Source organism: Sturnus vulgaris, chromosome 22 (genome assembly GCF_052056855.1).
Source record: "Sturnus vulgaris isolate bStuVul1 chromosome 22, bStuVul1.hap1, whole genome shotgun sequence".
NCBI classification, from domain to species: domain Eukaryota; kingdom Metazoa; phylum Chordata; class Aves; order Passeriformes; family Sturnidae; genus Sturnus; species Sturnus vulgaris.
In genome coordinates, this window is record NC_142264.1 from 4030450 (window position 1) to 4048134 (window position 17685).

Consider the following 17685-nt stretch of genomic DNA (forward strand, 5'->3'; position numbering starts at 1 on the left):
TACTAAGTAGCCCTTTGCCCTTTCCAACTCCTTTATCTGTTCCTCTGTCGAGGATAGCATGGATTAGATCCAGGGCTTTGAACTGCATCTTGAACCACAAGAGAGCTGAGGTGCTGTTGTGTCTTTCATGCTGCCAGAGAGATCCCTGTGCAGCATGTACTCATTCTTCTGTTGTGGGCTCACTGTTTGGTGTCAGACTCTGTAATCCTTTCCTGGATAATTACATCTCTAGAAGTGTAAACCACCTGGATCTTTTCATGATTGGGGAATTGGGAGAGGCCTTTGGAAGTGGTCATGTGCAATTCTCTTGTTCTTCTTGCAGTTTGAAAAGCGCCACAAGATGATCATCTTTTTCTCCAGCTGTGAACAAGTGGAATTCTACCATGAGCTCCTTGTAAAAGTCCTTTCAGGAGGGTCAGAGTCAGAGCAAGCTGGACATTCATCCCTCTCCTCTGCAAGCTTACAGTTTCTACGTCTGCACGGCAACATGGAACAGGAAGTAAGCGCTCTCCAAATGTCAGGATCCACAGTTTTATTCCTTATTCCTTATGATTTATTATGTGGCTATTTTGGGGAGGAGGGCAGAAGAGAGGACAGAGAGTCATTTCACCTCTAGGGGCCTCAGTCTTCCATCTGCTAATGAGAATAAGGATATTGTCCCATTTCTGGCAAGTACCTTGGTAGCTGTATCTGAAAAACACACCTGAAGAGGCAAATGTGTTATTTCAGCAGGCAGAGCAGCCATTCTCTATTCCCAGTGGGTGCACTAAACCATTTATGTCTCTGTGCTTCTCTCTCATGCAGTCAAGACAGACTTTTAATGCCAAAGGAAAACCTTATCCAAGGCCCAAAACATTATTACCTAGTAAGTTTCCCCCATTAAATGAGGCTGGAGCAGCTTGGCTTTGGTTTGGAAGAGCAGTGTCTTGACAGACTGCTGTTTTCCCTGGGATGGAATAATAGCATTGTAACAGTGATTAGGTTTAGGTTTTAGCCAGATAGGCCTGGGAGGAGAGGTTGGACCTTGTTACAGAGGGCTGAGAGGCCAGGAGGACAATGTCAGATGAAATGTCACTGCAGAGGTTCCCCCAACAGCTGAGAGATCTCCCTTGGAAGTTCAGGCCCAGATCCTGCCCTTGGTCTGTGATGGAGAGAGCTGCTGCTCTACTCTGAGCTGCACAGCAGAGATGGTAAATGAATAGAGCTCTTCTGATGAAGCAAGAGGTGAAGAGCCATTGTTTTTCTCACTCATTCCCATCCTGTGGAGACCAGAAACATGTGCTTTGCTGTCCCTGCAGTCTGGCCTTTCCTCAGCCTGCCTGCCTGAGCAAGTGAGCAGGCCTGGTCTGGCCCAACTCTACCCTGACCAGCTGTTAAGCCAACAGAACACCACTAAGTAGCTGGCACCAGGGGAAGGGTTTTGCCTTTTTAGTACCCAGTGTGTAATTAGTGCTTGATGTCTTCAAATTAAGAGCATTAATGGAGCTAAATTGTGGATCCCATATGGTACTGCTGAGCACGGCTGCTGTCATTGTCAACAAGATACAGCGTGCTCTCTTCTTTAATTTTTGTCAGCAGAGGGTTCAGTGTGTCAGCAAGGCCCAAGTTTCCCTTCTTTTCTAGAGCAGCACCTCTAGCTGGGATTCAGGTGTGTAAGGTTTCTTCTTTATCATCAAAATAACAGGACATCCACTTAGCTCCTAGTCAGAACTCCAGGGAAAGGCCTGAAACATGGAAACAAGGGTATTTTGGAAGGCGAGCAGAAAAGGGAGTGTAGGGGCAGGGGTGGTATTGGCAAGTGAAGACCAAGTTCTGCTGAGAACTTTGGTTATTGGTGCTCAGAGATAGAAAATATCTCTGGGATTTAAGTTGTGGAGTCAGTTTTTGTGGCTTTCATCAATAAAAAAACACACCCCAAAGCTGTTAGTTAAAATAACTGGAATGTGCTTGGGGAGGTTTGGGGACTGACAAAGCAGGAGGCTTTTGAAGGGAGCTGAGGGGCTGTACTGGGTTCCTGCAGTTCCCTTCAGTGGCTCAGAGACTGCTGAGGGAGTAATTTGGGATCTGGGTGTTGTGGATGGCCCTGCCTGTGGGCCTGAGCTTGTGTGAGGAGTGGGGGCTGCAGGAGTTGTGGTGGTGCAGAGCAGAGGTGGGGACAGGGCTGGGGAACACCTGCCTCTGCCCCTGGTGGGAAGGAACAGCCTCAGTCTCAGTGTCATCAGCCCCATTGGTGGCCTTTGCCAGTACAAGGGAAAGGCATGGGAGGGTGCCTCCTCTCCCCTTGGGCAGAGATTTCTGGCCATCCCTCCTGCTCTGTTACTCTGAAGCCTTGTCCCACAGCAGTTCACTGTGCAGCTGAGCATCTCTGACACTCAGTAATTCCAGAGTCAGAGCAGTGGCTGTGTGCATGCCCCATTGGCCACATGATGAGGCTGATCTCCTGTGATGTGATTGTATCACTGTGTCAACAAAATGGGCTTATCCTGCCCATCGTGTGACTGGACAGACAGCAGTGAACATGTCCAGCTTTGCTTGTTTCCACAAAAGCCTGTCCTGCCCATAAAGTGTGCCAGTGCTTCTGTTGGTGCTGCCTAATCCTTTGTGGATCCCCTCTCCATGTAAAACAGCTCCTGTTTTCTGGCACACACACAGGCTGTGCTTCTGTGCTTCTCTTGGCTGCTCTGATTTGTCCAAATGCATCCAGGCTTCCCCAGACATTGCCTTCCTACCTGGATCCACACCTGTGTGCCACAGATTTTTCCATTTGCAGGAAGAGTCAGACTGGCATTTGTGAGGCCAATTCCTTTGCTTTTGAATCTGTACATGATCTAGTGAACAAGAGACAGTTAAATTGTTACCTTAGCTAATTTGCTTTCTGCTCTATTGTAATAATAATTCTTCCTTTTCAATCTTCTAGGAAAGGACAGAGGCCTTCCAGGAATTCCTAAAATCCAAGACTGGCATCTTGCTTTGCACTGTGAGTAACTTGGAGTCCCTTTGCAGCTCCACACTAATGGGCCTGTCTGATCCCTAAGGGCAACCAGAGGAATTGGCACTGAGCTCTAATTCCAGCTCACTGCCTGACCTTGGGGAAAGTCAGCTCCTTTTTCTGCATCTCACATGTTCAGTAAGGACTAGGGCCTTCTTTGCAAACTATGAATACAATCTTCCTCTGAGTTACCATATAGAGGAAGAATGTATGTCTTATATTAGAGACCACCAAGCATTTTGCATGGTCTTATGTCTGGAAAAATCTGTTCCTTTGAAGCTGGAACCTTGCCCCCTACATGCAGCCAGTTGAATGCAATGCTGATTTGTAGTGTGCCCTGGAACTGCCAGGAATATTGGATGGAATGTAGTATTTCCCATCTTAATAACTACCCCAAGGTTAAAAACAACCACCTGCAGAGGTGGAAAGGGGAGCTCAACCAGAGAAGGAAAAGCACATGCTCTGCTGCTCTCCTCACCTTGTGCCCTTGAAGCTCCTTCCAGGGCTGCTGGGGGTGAAATTCTTGTCCTCTGCTGAAGTTTGCTGGCACCCTTGGGTTGTGGTGGTACCTTTGCCTCTCACTGCTGACCTGCAGGGGCCACAGGCTGCTGCAGTGGTGCAGAAGGCTGCACGATTTGCTCTCTAATAGTGGCAGCTGTTGATCTGAAAACGTGTGAATCTTGGCGATTTCTACCCACTGCAAACCTGTAAATTACAGCGATCGGGAGTAATTAGAGCTGAGAAACCTCTCCAGCTCTGAAATGACTCCTGTTCTTGCTGCACATTATTCTTAAAGGAAACCAGTTGCAATTTTTTTCGGAGTGTGAGGGGCTGAGTTTTCTCTTTTTTCTGCCCACAGTTCAAGCCAGGAATGCCATGTATATAGAAGTGTTTGATTTAGCATTGCTAAATTATATATTATGTCACCTGTAAAATTCTACTTGTTACCTTCTGGTCCTGCTTTGTGTGTACAACCTTTCAGTGATTTGATCAAGGTCAAAATGCATCTTTGCAGTGCATAAGTGGAACTGTAACTTGGTTTCCTTGTATACAGAGGTAATATTTGAGTGTCAGAACTAGGGAGGAGAGTAGAGCTTAAATCATTCAGTGGTGTAGATTGTTTTGAGGATAAAAACTGCTTGGTAAATTCAGAAAAATAAATAGCTAAACTCTGTTATCCTTGATGCATGTGCTGCCTATAACTGAGAAATGTCAGGTATGTATCTTGTTTTTGAAATTCCATTTTAATGGGTTTGGAAAGAAGGTAAATGCTCAGTTTTAGACAAAGAGAAAGCAAAACCGTTGCAATCACTAGGCTATGAGTTCCTGGGTGAGAAGGTTTGAAGGGAAAATGCAGCTTGTGACAAGAAAAATCTGTCAGGAAATGTGGAACTGTTGACAAGGTAGGAAGAGTTTGGATAAAGAAATCTTGGTGGATGAGATTCCCCTCTTGAGACACTGGAGATGATTAATTTCCTCCTGTGCCACAGACTCTGTGCAGGTGAACATGGAATTGGGGTGACAGGGCAGGTAGCCACGTGTCAGGTGACATGCAGTAGTTGTGGGTTTGCTCCTGACCTGTCACAAATGGTCATAAATGGGAGATAATGTGAAGTCACCTGGATTGCCATGACGAGGGTGGTGTAAGGTAACACATTTATTGTAACCCTCCTCCTCCTCAATGGAAGCCACTTTGCATTTCCTGCAAGGCAGGGCTGCAGCTCCTGCCGGTGCTGGTGGCTCTGCCTCGGCTGGCACATGGTCAGCACGTTAAGCACAGTGAGTTGCTCGTCTGTGTCCAAAATCTCCCTGTGCTTCAGCTCCCCATCTGTAAAATGGAGAAAGTAGCACAGTTCCATCTTACAGAGATGTTGGGAGGACAAATGCATTGAAAGCAGGAGGTGGCCTGTTACCACAGTAATGGGGACCATATGGACACCTTAATATAGAGATACTTTGCACCAGTCCCACATTACAGGTGCCTCCCCAACGCAGATGTCCAAAGGGCAGCCAGGCTCTGTGACCACCTCCTGCCTCTAAGGGCATTGCTTTTTCTGACACTCTTCTCTGTATCAGCACAAAAAAAAAAAAAAAAAATTCTGCAGAAAGGTGGTTCTGTTCTTTTCACTGCGAAATCATGTTTTGTGCCCACAAAATTTTGAAACCTGGCTCACAAAAGAGCCACACAGATAATGTTGCTGTCCTTCCCTTGTCCCTTATGCCATGTTCTCCACCCATCTTTCCGCTCTAGTAAGCAATGGGACCTGCTGTTCCTTTTATTAATTTGCTCTATGTCATATGTATATTAATATAGTCCATAAAATATTTTTGCCAGACAATATAAGCTGGCAGACAAGAAAATAAAGAAGGGCCGTGTATCTCAGAGGGTCTCATCCAGATTTATTTCTCTCTCCTTCACTGAAAGTTCTTTGCAGCTTCCTTTGGGATGTGCCTTTTAAACAAGTTCATCTCTTCCAGGGAGGGAGGAAAGATCATTTGGAGATTGTTTGCTGTTTACTCAGTCACGCTAACTCATCTTGCCAGTTTTCTGGCGGCCCCAGCCAAGAGCTTTCGCCTCTGACAGCTTCTGTGCTCTCCCCTTCCTCCTCTGATTACGCAGCCCAATCTGTCACCCTGCCGACGGGGGTCTCTACCCTGCTGATGGCTTTCCACACTCGGCAGTAATGACTTTTGGCAGGCCGGGAAGGCGCGAGAGCTTCTTCCCCAGCTTGGAGAGCCGTTAGGCCCTCTCTGCCTGTTAGCTAAAGCACTTTGTGAGGTTCTTTGGTAAATAAATGAGTCATTTTAATCCAACTGACAGCCTGGCACCTGAGCAAGCTGCCTTCCATCTGTACTTCTAGGCCTCATGTAGGCAGCCAATTGTCAAGCTCAGGGCCTTCAAGACCTCACCATTGAGTGTCTTTCAAAAGCAACTTTAGCAATTTCCTTTGCCCTAATTAGATTGTGTGAGAGGGACTGAGCAAACCAAGGCCTTTGCAAAACTTTTATGGCCCTATTGGTTCTGATTTTCTGCGGGGACAGGACTCCCTTTTGTTGTGGCCTTTTTGCCCTCCCTTCCCTGGCACCCACCCCCTGTACCCCATTCTTTGTACCCCATTCTTTTTACCCCATTCTCTTGGACCCACCCCTGTACCCCCCAACCACAAGCACAGGCTGGTAACATGAATTGTTCAAAGCAGAAATTTCAGCCTTTCTAGCATCCCTCAGGTGGATTGTTCCTTGATCCTATGCCCTTGTGTGCCTTCCCATTGGGATCAAGGCAGGGATGTTGTTAAGGCTTCAGGCTATCATGTTTGCTTTCTTTAAAATTGCACTGGTCTAGGTTTTTTTTTGGTTTTTTTGCTCCCATGAGATGGTCACTGAAGAATTGGCCCTTCCATTGCCCATGGAAAGGAGGCAGCAGTGACCTGCTGAGGTGTCATATCCTCAATTTCCTGTGATTAAGGAATGGTGGTGTGAGGTCACACATGGAAGGGGCAGTGCCATCTGAGTACATTGATAATCTCTTGGGCTTCTTGAAAGAGTACTGGTATCAGGTTAGTGCTTCTGTGTGGAATAAATCTAGAACTGGATGGTTGTTGTTTGAGCTGTGTTCTCTCTACTGGAAAGGTGACCCACAAATATTTTTCTAAAATTCTGAGAAGTTGAAAGTCCTGGGCTCTGCCAGCAGAGGAAAGCAAATCAACTCAAACTTTTTACCCTAGTCCTACCTTGCTGCTCTCTCCCAAGGTCTTTGAGGAAAAGGAGCTCAAGGACACACAGGTGGACTGATACTGAGGAATCTTTGAGAGTTTGCAAAACACTCCAATTACCAGTAAATCCCAAGAGATTTGTGAAAGAGAGCCAAGGGAAACCCCAGGGAGTAGCTGCTGCTGTGTGTCAGTAATGACTGAGTGGTGTTGGTGGCACTGTGAAAGCGATCATGAATACAAGGCTGGTGATGGGAGAAAGCCTTCTCCTAGAATGTTCTCCCTGGCTATTTATGAGGGTTTTGGTGAACCCTTTCAGCTTGGGCAAACGCACATGAAAATGCTGACTGTGCCAATGATTTTCCAAGTTGAGATGTTGAGAAAATTATCTTGGAAGAGTAGGGAAAGATCTGGATGGATGAGAGGGATGGCTCCTGCCCGTGCTGACCACTCCTTCTCATCTCAGAGGTGCTCCAGACCACAGGGCTGTCTTGGCTGTTGGTTTATTTTGGGGGAGCTTCCCTGTCCCAAGGTCAGAGCCCTCTCCTCAGAGAGCCTTTCCTCAGCTCCTGGGTGTGAGGAAGAGCACAGTAAGTGAAAAGACCAAAGCCTTGTCAGCATGGAAGAACAGAGCCAGCCAGCTCGGAATCAGCCGTCAGCGCTCCTGTCTGATGGTGCTGTAGAGTTTATAGTCTTGTTATCCTGGTAACTGCTGTACACGCTTCCCGACTTCTCTTGATTTATTTTCTCCAACCTCCTTTAAATGGCTTTTTGTACATCTGTTCATTCTGACTCTGGGAACAAGTCACTCCTTAATGAGCGTGTTGGAGCGCGAGTGTGCATTATTTCGGAGTGGGCGCTGTGGAAAGTGTCTCCTCTTTTACTGCACGTGGAGCCACAAAACAGCCTGGTTACTGCTTATTGGAAAGGCCTTTGCTGCCAAAACATCAGCTTCCCATTCTTTTAACGTGTGTGGGAGTTGCATGAAAACACTTCAGTGGGTGGCTGACACATTTTGAGTACATTAAGCTCCTGCTTACGTCCTTAATATATTCTATTTTGCAACTAGCTAAAAGATACATGTGTTGCAAAACATTTCCTAACAGAGTTAAATCTGCACACCTGCTCTGCTATTGCGCCTGGTGAATGTAAAATCCAAGGAGTATGTGAGGACATTGCTAATGAACAGAAAATCAAGAGGGGAGATTGAAATGTGTTTTGCACTCTCTGTTTTGGATAGTATTTAAACTCTCTTTTCTCTCAGAAGGGGTATGTTTTTGGAGCTATGCTGGCTGTGGATAACTAAAGGGTCTCGTTCAAGTCCTTCTCCAAGTTGATGGGTTTTCTCACCAGCTGGCACATCAAATAACACCTTGACAGCAGCTTCAGACTCTATTCTTCATGGCTCCATTTTGTGTCTCCAAATCAAAGCCAGAGTGGTGCAAATCTAAGGCATAGCTGAAGTCCTCTCTCCTCGAGCTGTGCTCCAGCTTCCTGCAGATTCTGCTAAATTGTTTATTGGCCTTTTATTTTAAGGCCAGATGACCTGCAAGTCATCTGCTCCTCGACTTCAGACCATCACCTAGGAAACAACTAATTATTCGTAGGTAGAGATGGGTGTATCTTTGGACATTCCACCCAAGGCCGGGGATTCTTGAGCATTGGCCTTTTTTTTTTTTCCTTTTCATCATAAGCAGCCTGGTTTTACTACTTAGATTTGTTGTGGAGAAAGGTGTGCTCAGAACTAGTACTGCCTTTCAGAGATTAAATTCTACCTCCCTGTGTTTGATAGTAGGTGGCCTTGAGCAGATCTCTTTTCAGTGAAACAAGCTGAAGAACCAAAGGTATCACTACCATTTACACAGTGGATTCTCTCAGATATAGTGCAAAGGGGCTGTAGCAAAATGCTGTAATTCAACACCACCATCCTCAAAACAAAAAATAGGTGTTTGTATTCTCCAGACTTTGGGCCATAGTAGTGGATCATTTTTTATTGCATTAGTCTTCTAACAATCCTTGCATTTTAAACCCTCAGTGTTATTTCTGACCTTCAGTCCATCTCTCCCTAAATCAGACATACAAAATTCCTACTTCCACAGCCAGTTGCTTTCAGACATAGTTGCCATCCCAGAAGACTCCTGATACTTACAAAGGATTTTTTATTAAAGTGATTTCCTTATTAATTTTAAAGGACGTAGCAGCGCGAGGACTGGACCTGCCTCAGGTGACCTGGATCGTACAGGTGGGTTTGCTCTGTGTGTCTGTGTGTGTTCAGTGCAGCCTTGCTCAGATGAGATCCCTTCTCAGTCCAGAACCTTCCTGCAGTTTACTGGTCTTGCTGCTGATGCCTGCAGTTGTGGGAGACCTACAAGTTCCTGACTGCAGGACTGGAACTCTGGGTTTTGCCAGGATAAAGCATTGCTACGATAGCCTTGGTCTGTTTTTCATAACTCTGCTGTTACCAGAGTTTCTCCTGGTTGGAGATGAAACACCCTCCATTTCCCCACCCAAATTTTGTGAAATCCTGGCCATCTCTTGCAGTTCTGCTCCTGTTTTCCTGAGCTTCCTGGGGAGGCAGTTCCATGAGGAGTTTAAATACATTCCTAATGTTAAACATTGAGTAGCCCAGTAATGTCAATGCAGTGACCTGAGTGTTTTGAGTGAGGCTTGGCTGGGTTGGGGCTGAGTAGCTGCATGCATCCAGCTTCCAATAGAACTGCATGGTTCAGATTTTCCCTGAAAAAAACAAGCCCAACAAAACCCCACACTGCTGCATTGCTGTTGACAGAAATATAGTCCTAGGGAAAAAAAATAGAAACAAAGGAAGATGGATTGAACCTTAAAAATAGCAGCCTGTCGTTTCAAAGAGGAGGCTGAAAGCAGGAGACAGATTTCATTTCTATAAAAGATTTATAATTAAAAAAAGGTTAGTTGAATAGAGGAAAAACTGATCCAGAGATTCACATGTATCAAGTGACATCTGGGTAAAAGGAACAGGGCACAGAGCCTCAACAAAGCTTTTTAATTTCTGCTTCATCCCTTCAGGTAACAAATTTGATTTGATTTTTGTGTTTTTTAAAAAAAATAAGAATGATTTTGTAGCAGCCAGCTAGTTGGAGAAGGCTATGGAAACGAAATCTTTAATTCCCAGATCTGTATATTAATATAATTTAACCAAAGATATAGTTGCCAGTGTTAGAACGCAGTGCAAATTACCTAAAGCCCTGGGAGACTTCTGTGTGTCCAGAAGGCGAAATCTCAGCTGTCCTGAGAGCTGTGTCCAAGAGCAAGGACCTGCAGGGAGCAATTAGATTGCTCACAGCATCTTACTCACACCTCTAGCCAGTAGAAACTTTGCCAGAGGGCACAGGTATAAACACTAGAGTGGGCTTTGGTTGTTGAGTTTTTTCCAGTTAAACTGCTGAGGGCTCATTTCTGAGCAGTATCTCTGTGCTTGTTCATTTTTTCCAGGAAAGAGAGAAAGGGGGGGAAAGAATAGGGGGAGGTTAAAGACAGGGAAATGTGTCACCCTTTATCAGATCTTGCAAATGGCTGGGCAGTTTTGATTCCCAGTGAAGTAAATGAGAGGCATTGCTATATTTGGGGGGGTCTTTAAGGAACATTTTCGTGGTGCCTGGTAGTTGGACAGGGGAAGACTGCTGCTACCTGTATCACAGACTGCTGAAAGCACTCCCTCCTCTCTCTTAGATTTATTCTACCCTGTAACCAGCTATGATTTGCTTTAATCCAAACAAAGCGATTTAGCCCAATTCCAAATTGGCATCAGTTGTTTTTTATTTTGTGTTTTTTCTCCCAAATGCAGAGCAGGCAGCTCCCTGCTCCATGTGGGCGCTCTTTGGTGCGAGATTTGATTAGATTTTTTTTTTTTTTCCAAGGGAAGCGAACAGGTTTCTGTATAGAAATAAAATGTAAAAGGCAGAGAGAGACACTGAGATGGGGAAACTGTCCTATTATCTGAAAGTTGGCCAACGTGTCACATCCACACGTCAAAAAAAAAAAACTGCCGCAGACGAGGGGGCTGAGTGATGGTTCCCAACAGCCCAATTCCTCGGGAGGTGCAGCGCGTATGGGGTGTGCCTTTTGTTTTCCAGGTGAGCGGGCTGGGTGTGTGCTTTATAATTAACGTGCTGTTAATTCCTCTTTTCCCCTTGCTGAAGTACAACGCTCCTGCTTCACCTGCGGAATACATCCACCGGATCGGGAGGACGGCGCGCATCGGCTGCCGCGGGAGCAGCCTGCTCGTGCTGGCGCCTTCCGAGGCAGAATATGTCAGCTTGCTGGCTTCTCACAAGATTAAGTGAGTCAGAAACGCGAACAAAAGTTTCAGCTCATCCTTGCTAATTAACCTTCCGTGTGGCACTTTCAGCGGGACTTTGTCTCGTGCAGGTTTTAATAAGAATTTATTAATTCTCGTGATCCAGGCCTGGCCCCAGACTAGCAAAAGGAGAAGAGGGAAGTGTGTGAAAATCATCAGCCTGACAGGTTGTGCATGAGTGAGTGTGTGTGGTGAGGGGCAGGGAGGAGATAGTCAGAGATCCTTTGCACTCCATTGTTTTGTCTCTGGCCCTGGGTTCAAATTGTGATTTTGTGGAGATCACAAGTCAAATGAGCCTGTCAGATGCTGCCTGGCCCTCTGCCTGCATGGCACCATATTGTCAGAGACTGTGCTGGCCCTTTGGGAGAGATCCAGGGGAGAAACTGCTGGGGAGCTGTGGGTCATATCTGCAGTTAGTTGACCAAGATGTGTTGTTCAAGTGGCTTATGACAGGAACAGGAGAGGCTTTGGCAAGTGGTGAGAGCCCAGTGTGGTCCTGGAAGGCAAAAAGGGAAGGTGGACTCTGCAGACCCAAAATGAGGTGTGCTTCCAAGCCTGGGAAGGCTCCTCTTACCTGGCTCTGGCTTGGACTTGCTTGGAGTAGCAGCAAGGAGAGCAAGCCAGGCTCAGTAAGGACCAGCCCAGTGTGCAGTCAGGTACCTGATGGCTGACACATGATGAGATTTTAGTCAGCTCTGCTTGCACAGTGGTCCTTTTGTGGAGAAAACCCACAACTGGCTGCTCAGCATCGCTAGGCAGAATCTCCAGCCTCCTCAGCAGCCAGCTGGGTGTTTGTGCCTCCCCTCACTCCCTGCTCTGCTGTCTCTCAGCGTTTGAGAACATCAGCAGAGTCCCTTCAGTGTTGTAGCAATGTTGATGGAGCCCTGTAAACTCATGCACAAATTAGTTCCCTTTTATTTCTTGTGTTTCTGTCGGGTGGAGCTGCTTGGAATCGAATTTGGTTTTGCATCCTTGAAACAAACAAATGTTGGCAGTAAATACAGGCTTATTCTAGGCTGTGAGCCATTTAGTGGTCTAACAAAGAGCCATCCATCATCCCAGGTAACTATCTATTAAGCAGACACCAGCAAGACATGGAAGGCTAAGCTGACAGGGTTTTTTTTCATGTAACAAACAGCACTGACATTTAAAGGTGAAATCCCACATAATTGTGAATTTTTAACTCCAAGTAGAAAGTTCTATTTTTCTATTTTATAATATTTTGGTAGTGTTAGAGGAAGGAGAGGGAAATTTCCTTCCTTTTTATTTTAAATGGTAATGCTTTTATGTAATGTTGTTGTTTTTTAACAAGTTTAGGGAAATGTCACTCAGGCTGGTAATTACATCTGCTAAGGAGACCTGTTGTTGAGCTGGCCGTGGTCTTCAGGAATCTTGAAGACTCTGAATAAGCAGGGGGAGATTTATATGAATTTATTTTTCCTTCACTTTTCAGAGCCAGACAACTCTGGAGATTGCCTTTTCTTGTTTTGTTTGTTTGTTTTATGTTCTGCAGTTGAAGGATTTACCAGAAATGAGAGTAATTTGCCTTCCTTGACCCCCATCCTCAGAGGGAAGGCAGTGAGTGCCTGACGGGCACGGGGGGATCCGGCCTCTCCGCTCTTCCCACATGGATGAGGAGAAGGGGCACTGGGATAGAGCAGGGAGCTGATGAATTACTGAGAAGATGCAGGAAGGCAGCTTGAAGCTCAAGGCAGCGAGTGCCATCAGCACAAATTGCCGTTACCCTTCATAAACAGAGCATTATGGTGATAATCCTGACAATTTAATTCAGTGCGAGGGCGAAAGACAGCGTGTGTTGGACTGTCACCGAGCCTCTTAAGCACTGCTCATTTCTGTTCCTTTACCCCAAGTCTTTGTAGCTTTTGACTTGGTCTGCACAAGTTACTGGAGTTTGCTGCTTTTCCCCCCCCCCACCCCGTTCTTAGCTTAATTTTTAAATCTTTCAGGTTTTTGTTGAGGATGAGTGTGTGTTGTGAATCTTTTTTTTTTTTTAATTTGTTGGTTTTTTTTTTTTTCTTTTTTAAATGAAATTCCCGCTGGGTTTATTGAAATGTAAATACTTCATAAAATATGTATTTTGAAGAAGACAAAGCATGAGATGTGTCCCCGCAGCCTTCAGCTGGTGTAAATGAGCAATGCTCTGCTGCTTTACAGGGGATGAGGATCTGACCCAGAGTTTTTTCCTAAACCCCTCCACCCACCCCAGCATGCATGGGAGTAAGTCCAGGAATGTTGAGAGTCGGAAGTAATGAGAGCAGACATGGCTTTGTTCCTGGATGAAAATCCACTTCGGAATTAGAGATGACTGCCTTTGAAATTGGAAATCGCTCGCAATTAATTTTCACCGGTACCTGAAGCCTCTCCTTGGCTTCCAGTGTGGAAGAGCAGCGTTAGCCTTTGCCAAAACGATCTCACTTTGGCTCTGCTGAGATCAGTAATTCCCGTTGGGGCTCAGCAAAGCTGCCTCCTCTCTCTGCAACTTTCTGTTTGGGCTTTGTGTGGCTGGAAGTTGTGGCTGCTCTGCCCAGCTGTAAATGTGGATGTGCAGGCACGTGCACACTCATGTTTTCTCTACATTCCCTCTCTCCTTTTTAAAAAAAAAAAAAAAAAAAAAAAAGTTAGACTCCAAAATGTTCTGTCTCAGCTCCAAGCACAACTAACAGATTTCCTTTCAAAGGGAGGAGGCAACAAGCAGTAGAAATGCAAGGTTCACTTTTTTTTTTTTTTTCCCTTTATGTCTTTTCTGGTCCCTTCAGCTGCAATCTCGCAGCGCCTGCCTCGACAGCTATCAGATAATTTCTTTATCTGCTAACGGCAGCCTAACTAATTTATAAAGGCAGAGGCATCACCGTGAAGGCACGAGTCGTTTCCCTCCCTGCTCTGCTGTGCTGCTGGGGTTGTGCAGCTCCCCCCTGCCAGCTCCCTCCCAGCTCCCCGCTGTGAACCCAGTGCAGGGATCTGCTGCTGGCGACGCGCCAGGCGAGGGGAGGACCCGAGAGCTGGGGACAACTCTGACAAATCAATGTCAAAGGTTTGACATTTTCATTCATGGCCGTGTCAACGCAACCTTTGCAGGGGGAAGGGGGAGGTCTGCTTTCCTCTTGCTTAAGTGGTTGCCATTTATGTTTTAATTTGCTGTTGGACTTTTTGAAACCAAACAGAGAAACCCTCGGTTGTTGTTTTATGCTCCATTTCCCTTTCTCCCCCATCGCTCCCCCGCCTTTCTCTGCCTCCTCTCTGAAGGAATCTGTGCATGGGATGGCCCAGCTGCACGTGGAGGGGCTGCTCTCCCTTGCAGGGTGTCTCATGGCCACTCTGGCCCATCCCTTCCAGGCTGGATTTCTGCTCCTCTGCACCTTCTCCTTTCCTTATGCTGTGATGCTGAGTAAAGGTATTTGTTGTTTTAACTGGGAAGGATGGGGAGCAGGTGAGGATCACACTATCCTGTCACAGAGTGTGACAGAGATTCATCCATTCCTGAAAAGTGTAAAGAAGAAGAAAACCTTGTTGTTTTAATTTCTTTCTGTACTTTACAAATTGAAGAATACCAGCAATGCTTCCTTTCAGAAACCAGAGGCAGCTTTCTGACCATCTGAGATTCAGGAATCAGAACTGTTGGACCCCAGAGATTTCTCTCTTCCTTAGATTGGTTTAATCCCAAGTGAACTCCTTGGCTTTTGCCCATTACTGAAAATTTGGGCCCACAGACATCAGCTTTTATGATCTGAGTAATTCCCTTGGAAATGGGACCCAGTTTGGATGCAGCTGTAATATTAATGGCCTGGAGCTGCACAGCTGTTCCTGTGCTGTCACCTGGGGTGTGTGTGCCCCTTAAGACAGTGTTAAAGAGGACAAAGAATTTCTAGTCTCCTGTAAATGCACCTTTAAGCAGGACTGCTCACTTGGAAATGAAGCAGGTTTGTAAGCATTTCCATATCTGGGCCATAGCAGGACCCAGCAGTGTCTTGCAAGCAGGACTGGAGAATAAATCATCTGGTTGAGCCTACAGGAGGAATGTGAGTCGACAGAATGAAAATAAATGCCCAGTGTGAAGCCTGGCTAGGACAGCTGACTGAGTCTTCTGTACTTTAAAAAAAAAAATGCTGTGGAATCCCTAATGGGCTGGGCTTTGGCTTTGCACTTCAGATGAGAGGGGAGGTGAGTTCTCAGAGCAGGGAAGGAAATCAAGCTGTCTGGTGTCAGAGGTGGCTTTTGAGGCTATAAATGAATTGGAGGGTGAGTTTGTCTATTGGGAAGTGCCTGAGCTTTGACCTGAGTGAGGAAGCACAGAGCTAGAATCATGTAGGATCCTGTGGGAAAGAAAGAGTGATGATGTGACCAGAGGGAAGGAAGCTGCAGGAGAATTGGCTGGTAGGAAAAGTTCCTTGGGGTTTTGTTGTTACCTTCTGAGCTTGAGTCACTGTGAGAGGAAGGAGCTGTGTCTTTGCACACCTTTAGTTTTAGCTCTTTGGTTCTGTGAGTGTGCTCACTAACACGGGTGGAAACAAATGTGTGTAAACATGGAAGTATCATCCTTTGAGTGAGGGTTGAGCTCTGTGTCTCATTCCAGAGACTCTGGAGGCGAAACTGGAGGAGACAAGATGGAGCAGGAGTAGCAAATAAAGTGAAGCAGGTGTTTCCATCCTGTGAGTGCCTCAGTCTCTTTCTCACAGTTGCACAACCAAACTCTGCTCCTGCCCATGGCATTGAGTGAAAAAAGAAGTGTTGGACAGCCCCTGGGTTCCAGGTGGAGGTTGCAGATCTTATTCTTTATAGTTACAAAACAAATGTACAAGAAGCATTAATGCTATGAGCTGCTTCAGCTCTCTCTTGAGTTTCTTTTGGTGAAAATAATAACCAGGTGCTTCTCAATTGTCCTGATGCTTCTCGGTGCAAGGAAAGAAAAATTATGATAATAATGGAAGTGTAATCCAATTAATTTCTTTAATCAGTTCTTCTTGGTTGAGAGCCAAGGAGACTTTCAGTGAATGGAAAGTCCACCCTCAGAATTGGAGTGTGTGTGTTGGTGACTTAAAACAGTGACAAAATTGTGGGTGGAACTGTGTCTCTGTGCCACTGAAAGCAGGGGTTTGGATTTTACAGTATTTTTTCCACTTTTGGGGTGATGAGAGAGTGCCTGGGCTAAGACCTCGAATATTTCAGGAATAAATTCTCAAGTTGAACTGCCAATCTCAATTGTTTTGCTCTCCATTACCAGTCTGTGGTTCATGGCACGTTGTGTTTCAAAGCAGGAGAAACAGTAATTTTTTGTCTTTTGTAATTTTTTTGTCGTTGTTGCTCAGTGTTTCAGAGCTGAAGATGGAGAAGGTGTTAGCCAGCCTGATGAAAGATAATCGCTTCAAGTTGCACAGACCAGGAAGGAAGGTGAGTTCTTCTGCTGCTTTGGAATTGCTCCAGTTTTCACTTGCTAGTTCAGCATCACAAGTGTTTCTGCCTCAGAACATCCAAGATGTCAGACAGTGTAAATAATTACAGAATTACCTTATATCACAGGTTTTCAGTCTTTTGTTTTTCCCAAAAAGCAGTTGCTTGCTAACTCTTCAGCAAATATCTTTGTAACAGACAGGGAAGGTTTCTGGATGCAAAAGCTCTGTGTTTCTTCCTGCACAGTGTTCCTGTTTTTCCTGTATTTTTTGCACTAAAATACTGTTGGAGATGACAAATGGCTCTAAACTTCTCTGAAGCAATAAGGAAAATGCATTTGGTGATGTGTTACATCAGGGTTTTTATCATCTGTATTTCCTTGGAGCCTAAAACAAAGCTCCCTGGGTTGACAGGCACCTTTTTATTGACTTGGGCAAGCTTTGGGTCTGCCTTCAAGTTGCTAATTCACAGAATTCACTCATTTGCAATTGATGGCTCGGGCGTTGCTGCTGCTCTGGCAAATTAAATCCTGCAAGAGCCCACATTTTGAATGGAAGTCAAGAATGTGTCAAGCATGATGCAGCACACACTCTTTTTTTTTTTTTTTTTTTTTTTTTCCCCCTCTTGTTGCTGTTTTGCCTGCCCACGCTTTTGTTACCCCGTGTCTGAGGCGCCTTGTTCCCGGTGCTGGCTGGTGGGAGCCGTGGTGTTCCTGGTAAACACGGCCTGTGAAAGATGTTCAGTGTTCCTGCACCTCACACACAGCCAGATCTGAGCTCAGCTGAGATGCTGCTCTATTTAAAGCTCTCTCCCACCACTGTTTTTGGCTGAAATCAGCCTGTAATGCCTGTGTTTTAAATGTCTGCATCATGCCTGGGATATTGCCTCGTAACAAAGTTCAGTCGTACTTTGTTAGTGCAGAAATTATTTTAAATAGTTCATGTATAAATACTTTCCTTTGGACCCAAATGTGCTGATAGTGGGAGTAACTTCAGATTTTCTTTGAAGACTTTTTCAACAATTCCATTTATGCAGAAATTATATTTTAAGTTTGTTACTGACATGGGACAGAATATTCGCTGTTCCAGACACAGGGACAAATGTTATTTCATGGGAAGTGAGCACAAAAGAGAACATGTTTTGTTCCAGGGAATTATGATTTAAGACTTGAAAAGTGGCTGGAGAAAATGCCTTTTTAGCAACAAAAACCTAACCAAAATCTGATCAGCTTGGTATTTCTACCA

General features: G+C 45.4%; 1 protein-coding gene across 2 annotated transcripts in view; it reads left to right on the forward strand.

Moving 5' to 3' along the window:
* DDX31 (DEAD-box helicase 31) overlaps positions 1-17685 on the forward strand; it is a 43325-nt gene that overhangs the window by 7716 nt on the left and 17924 nt on the right. For both annotated transcript variants that reach the window (XM_014873243.2, XM_088177487.1), the window contains exons 13-17: positions 323-499; positions 2918-2977; positions 8891-8941; positions 10878-11017; positions 16360-16441. In XM_014873243.2, coding sequence (XP_014728729.2) covers positions 323-499; positions 2918-2977; positions 8891-8941; positions 10878-11017; positions 16360-16441 — 510 coding nt within the window. The remainder of the gene's footprint in view (positions 1-322; positions 500-2917; positions 2978-8890; positions 8942-10877; positions 11018-16359; positions 16442-17685) is intronic.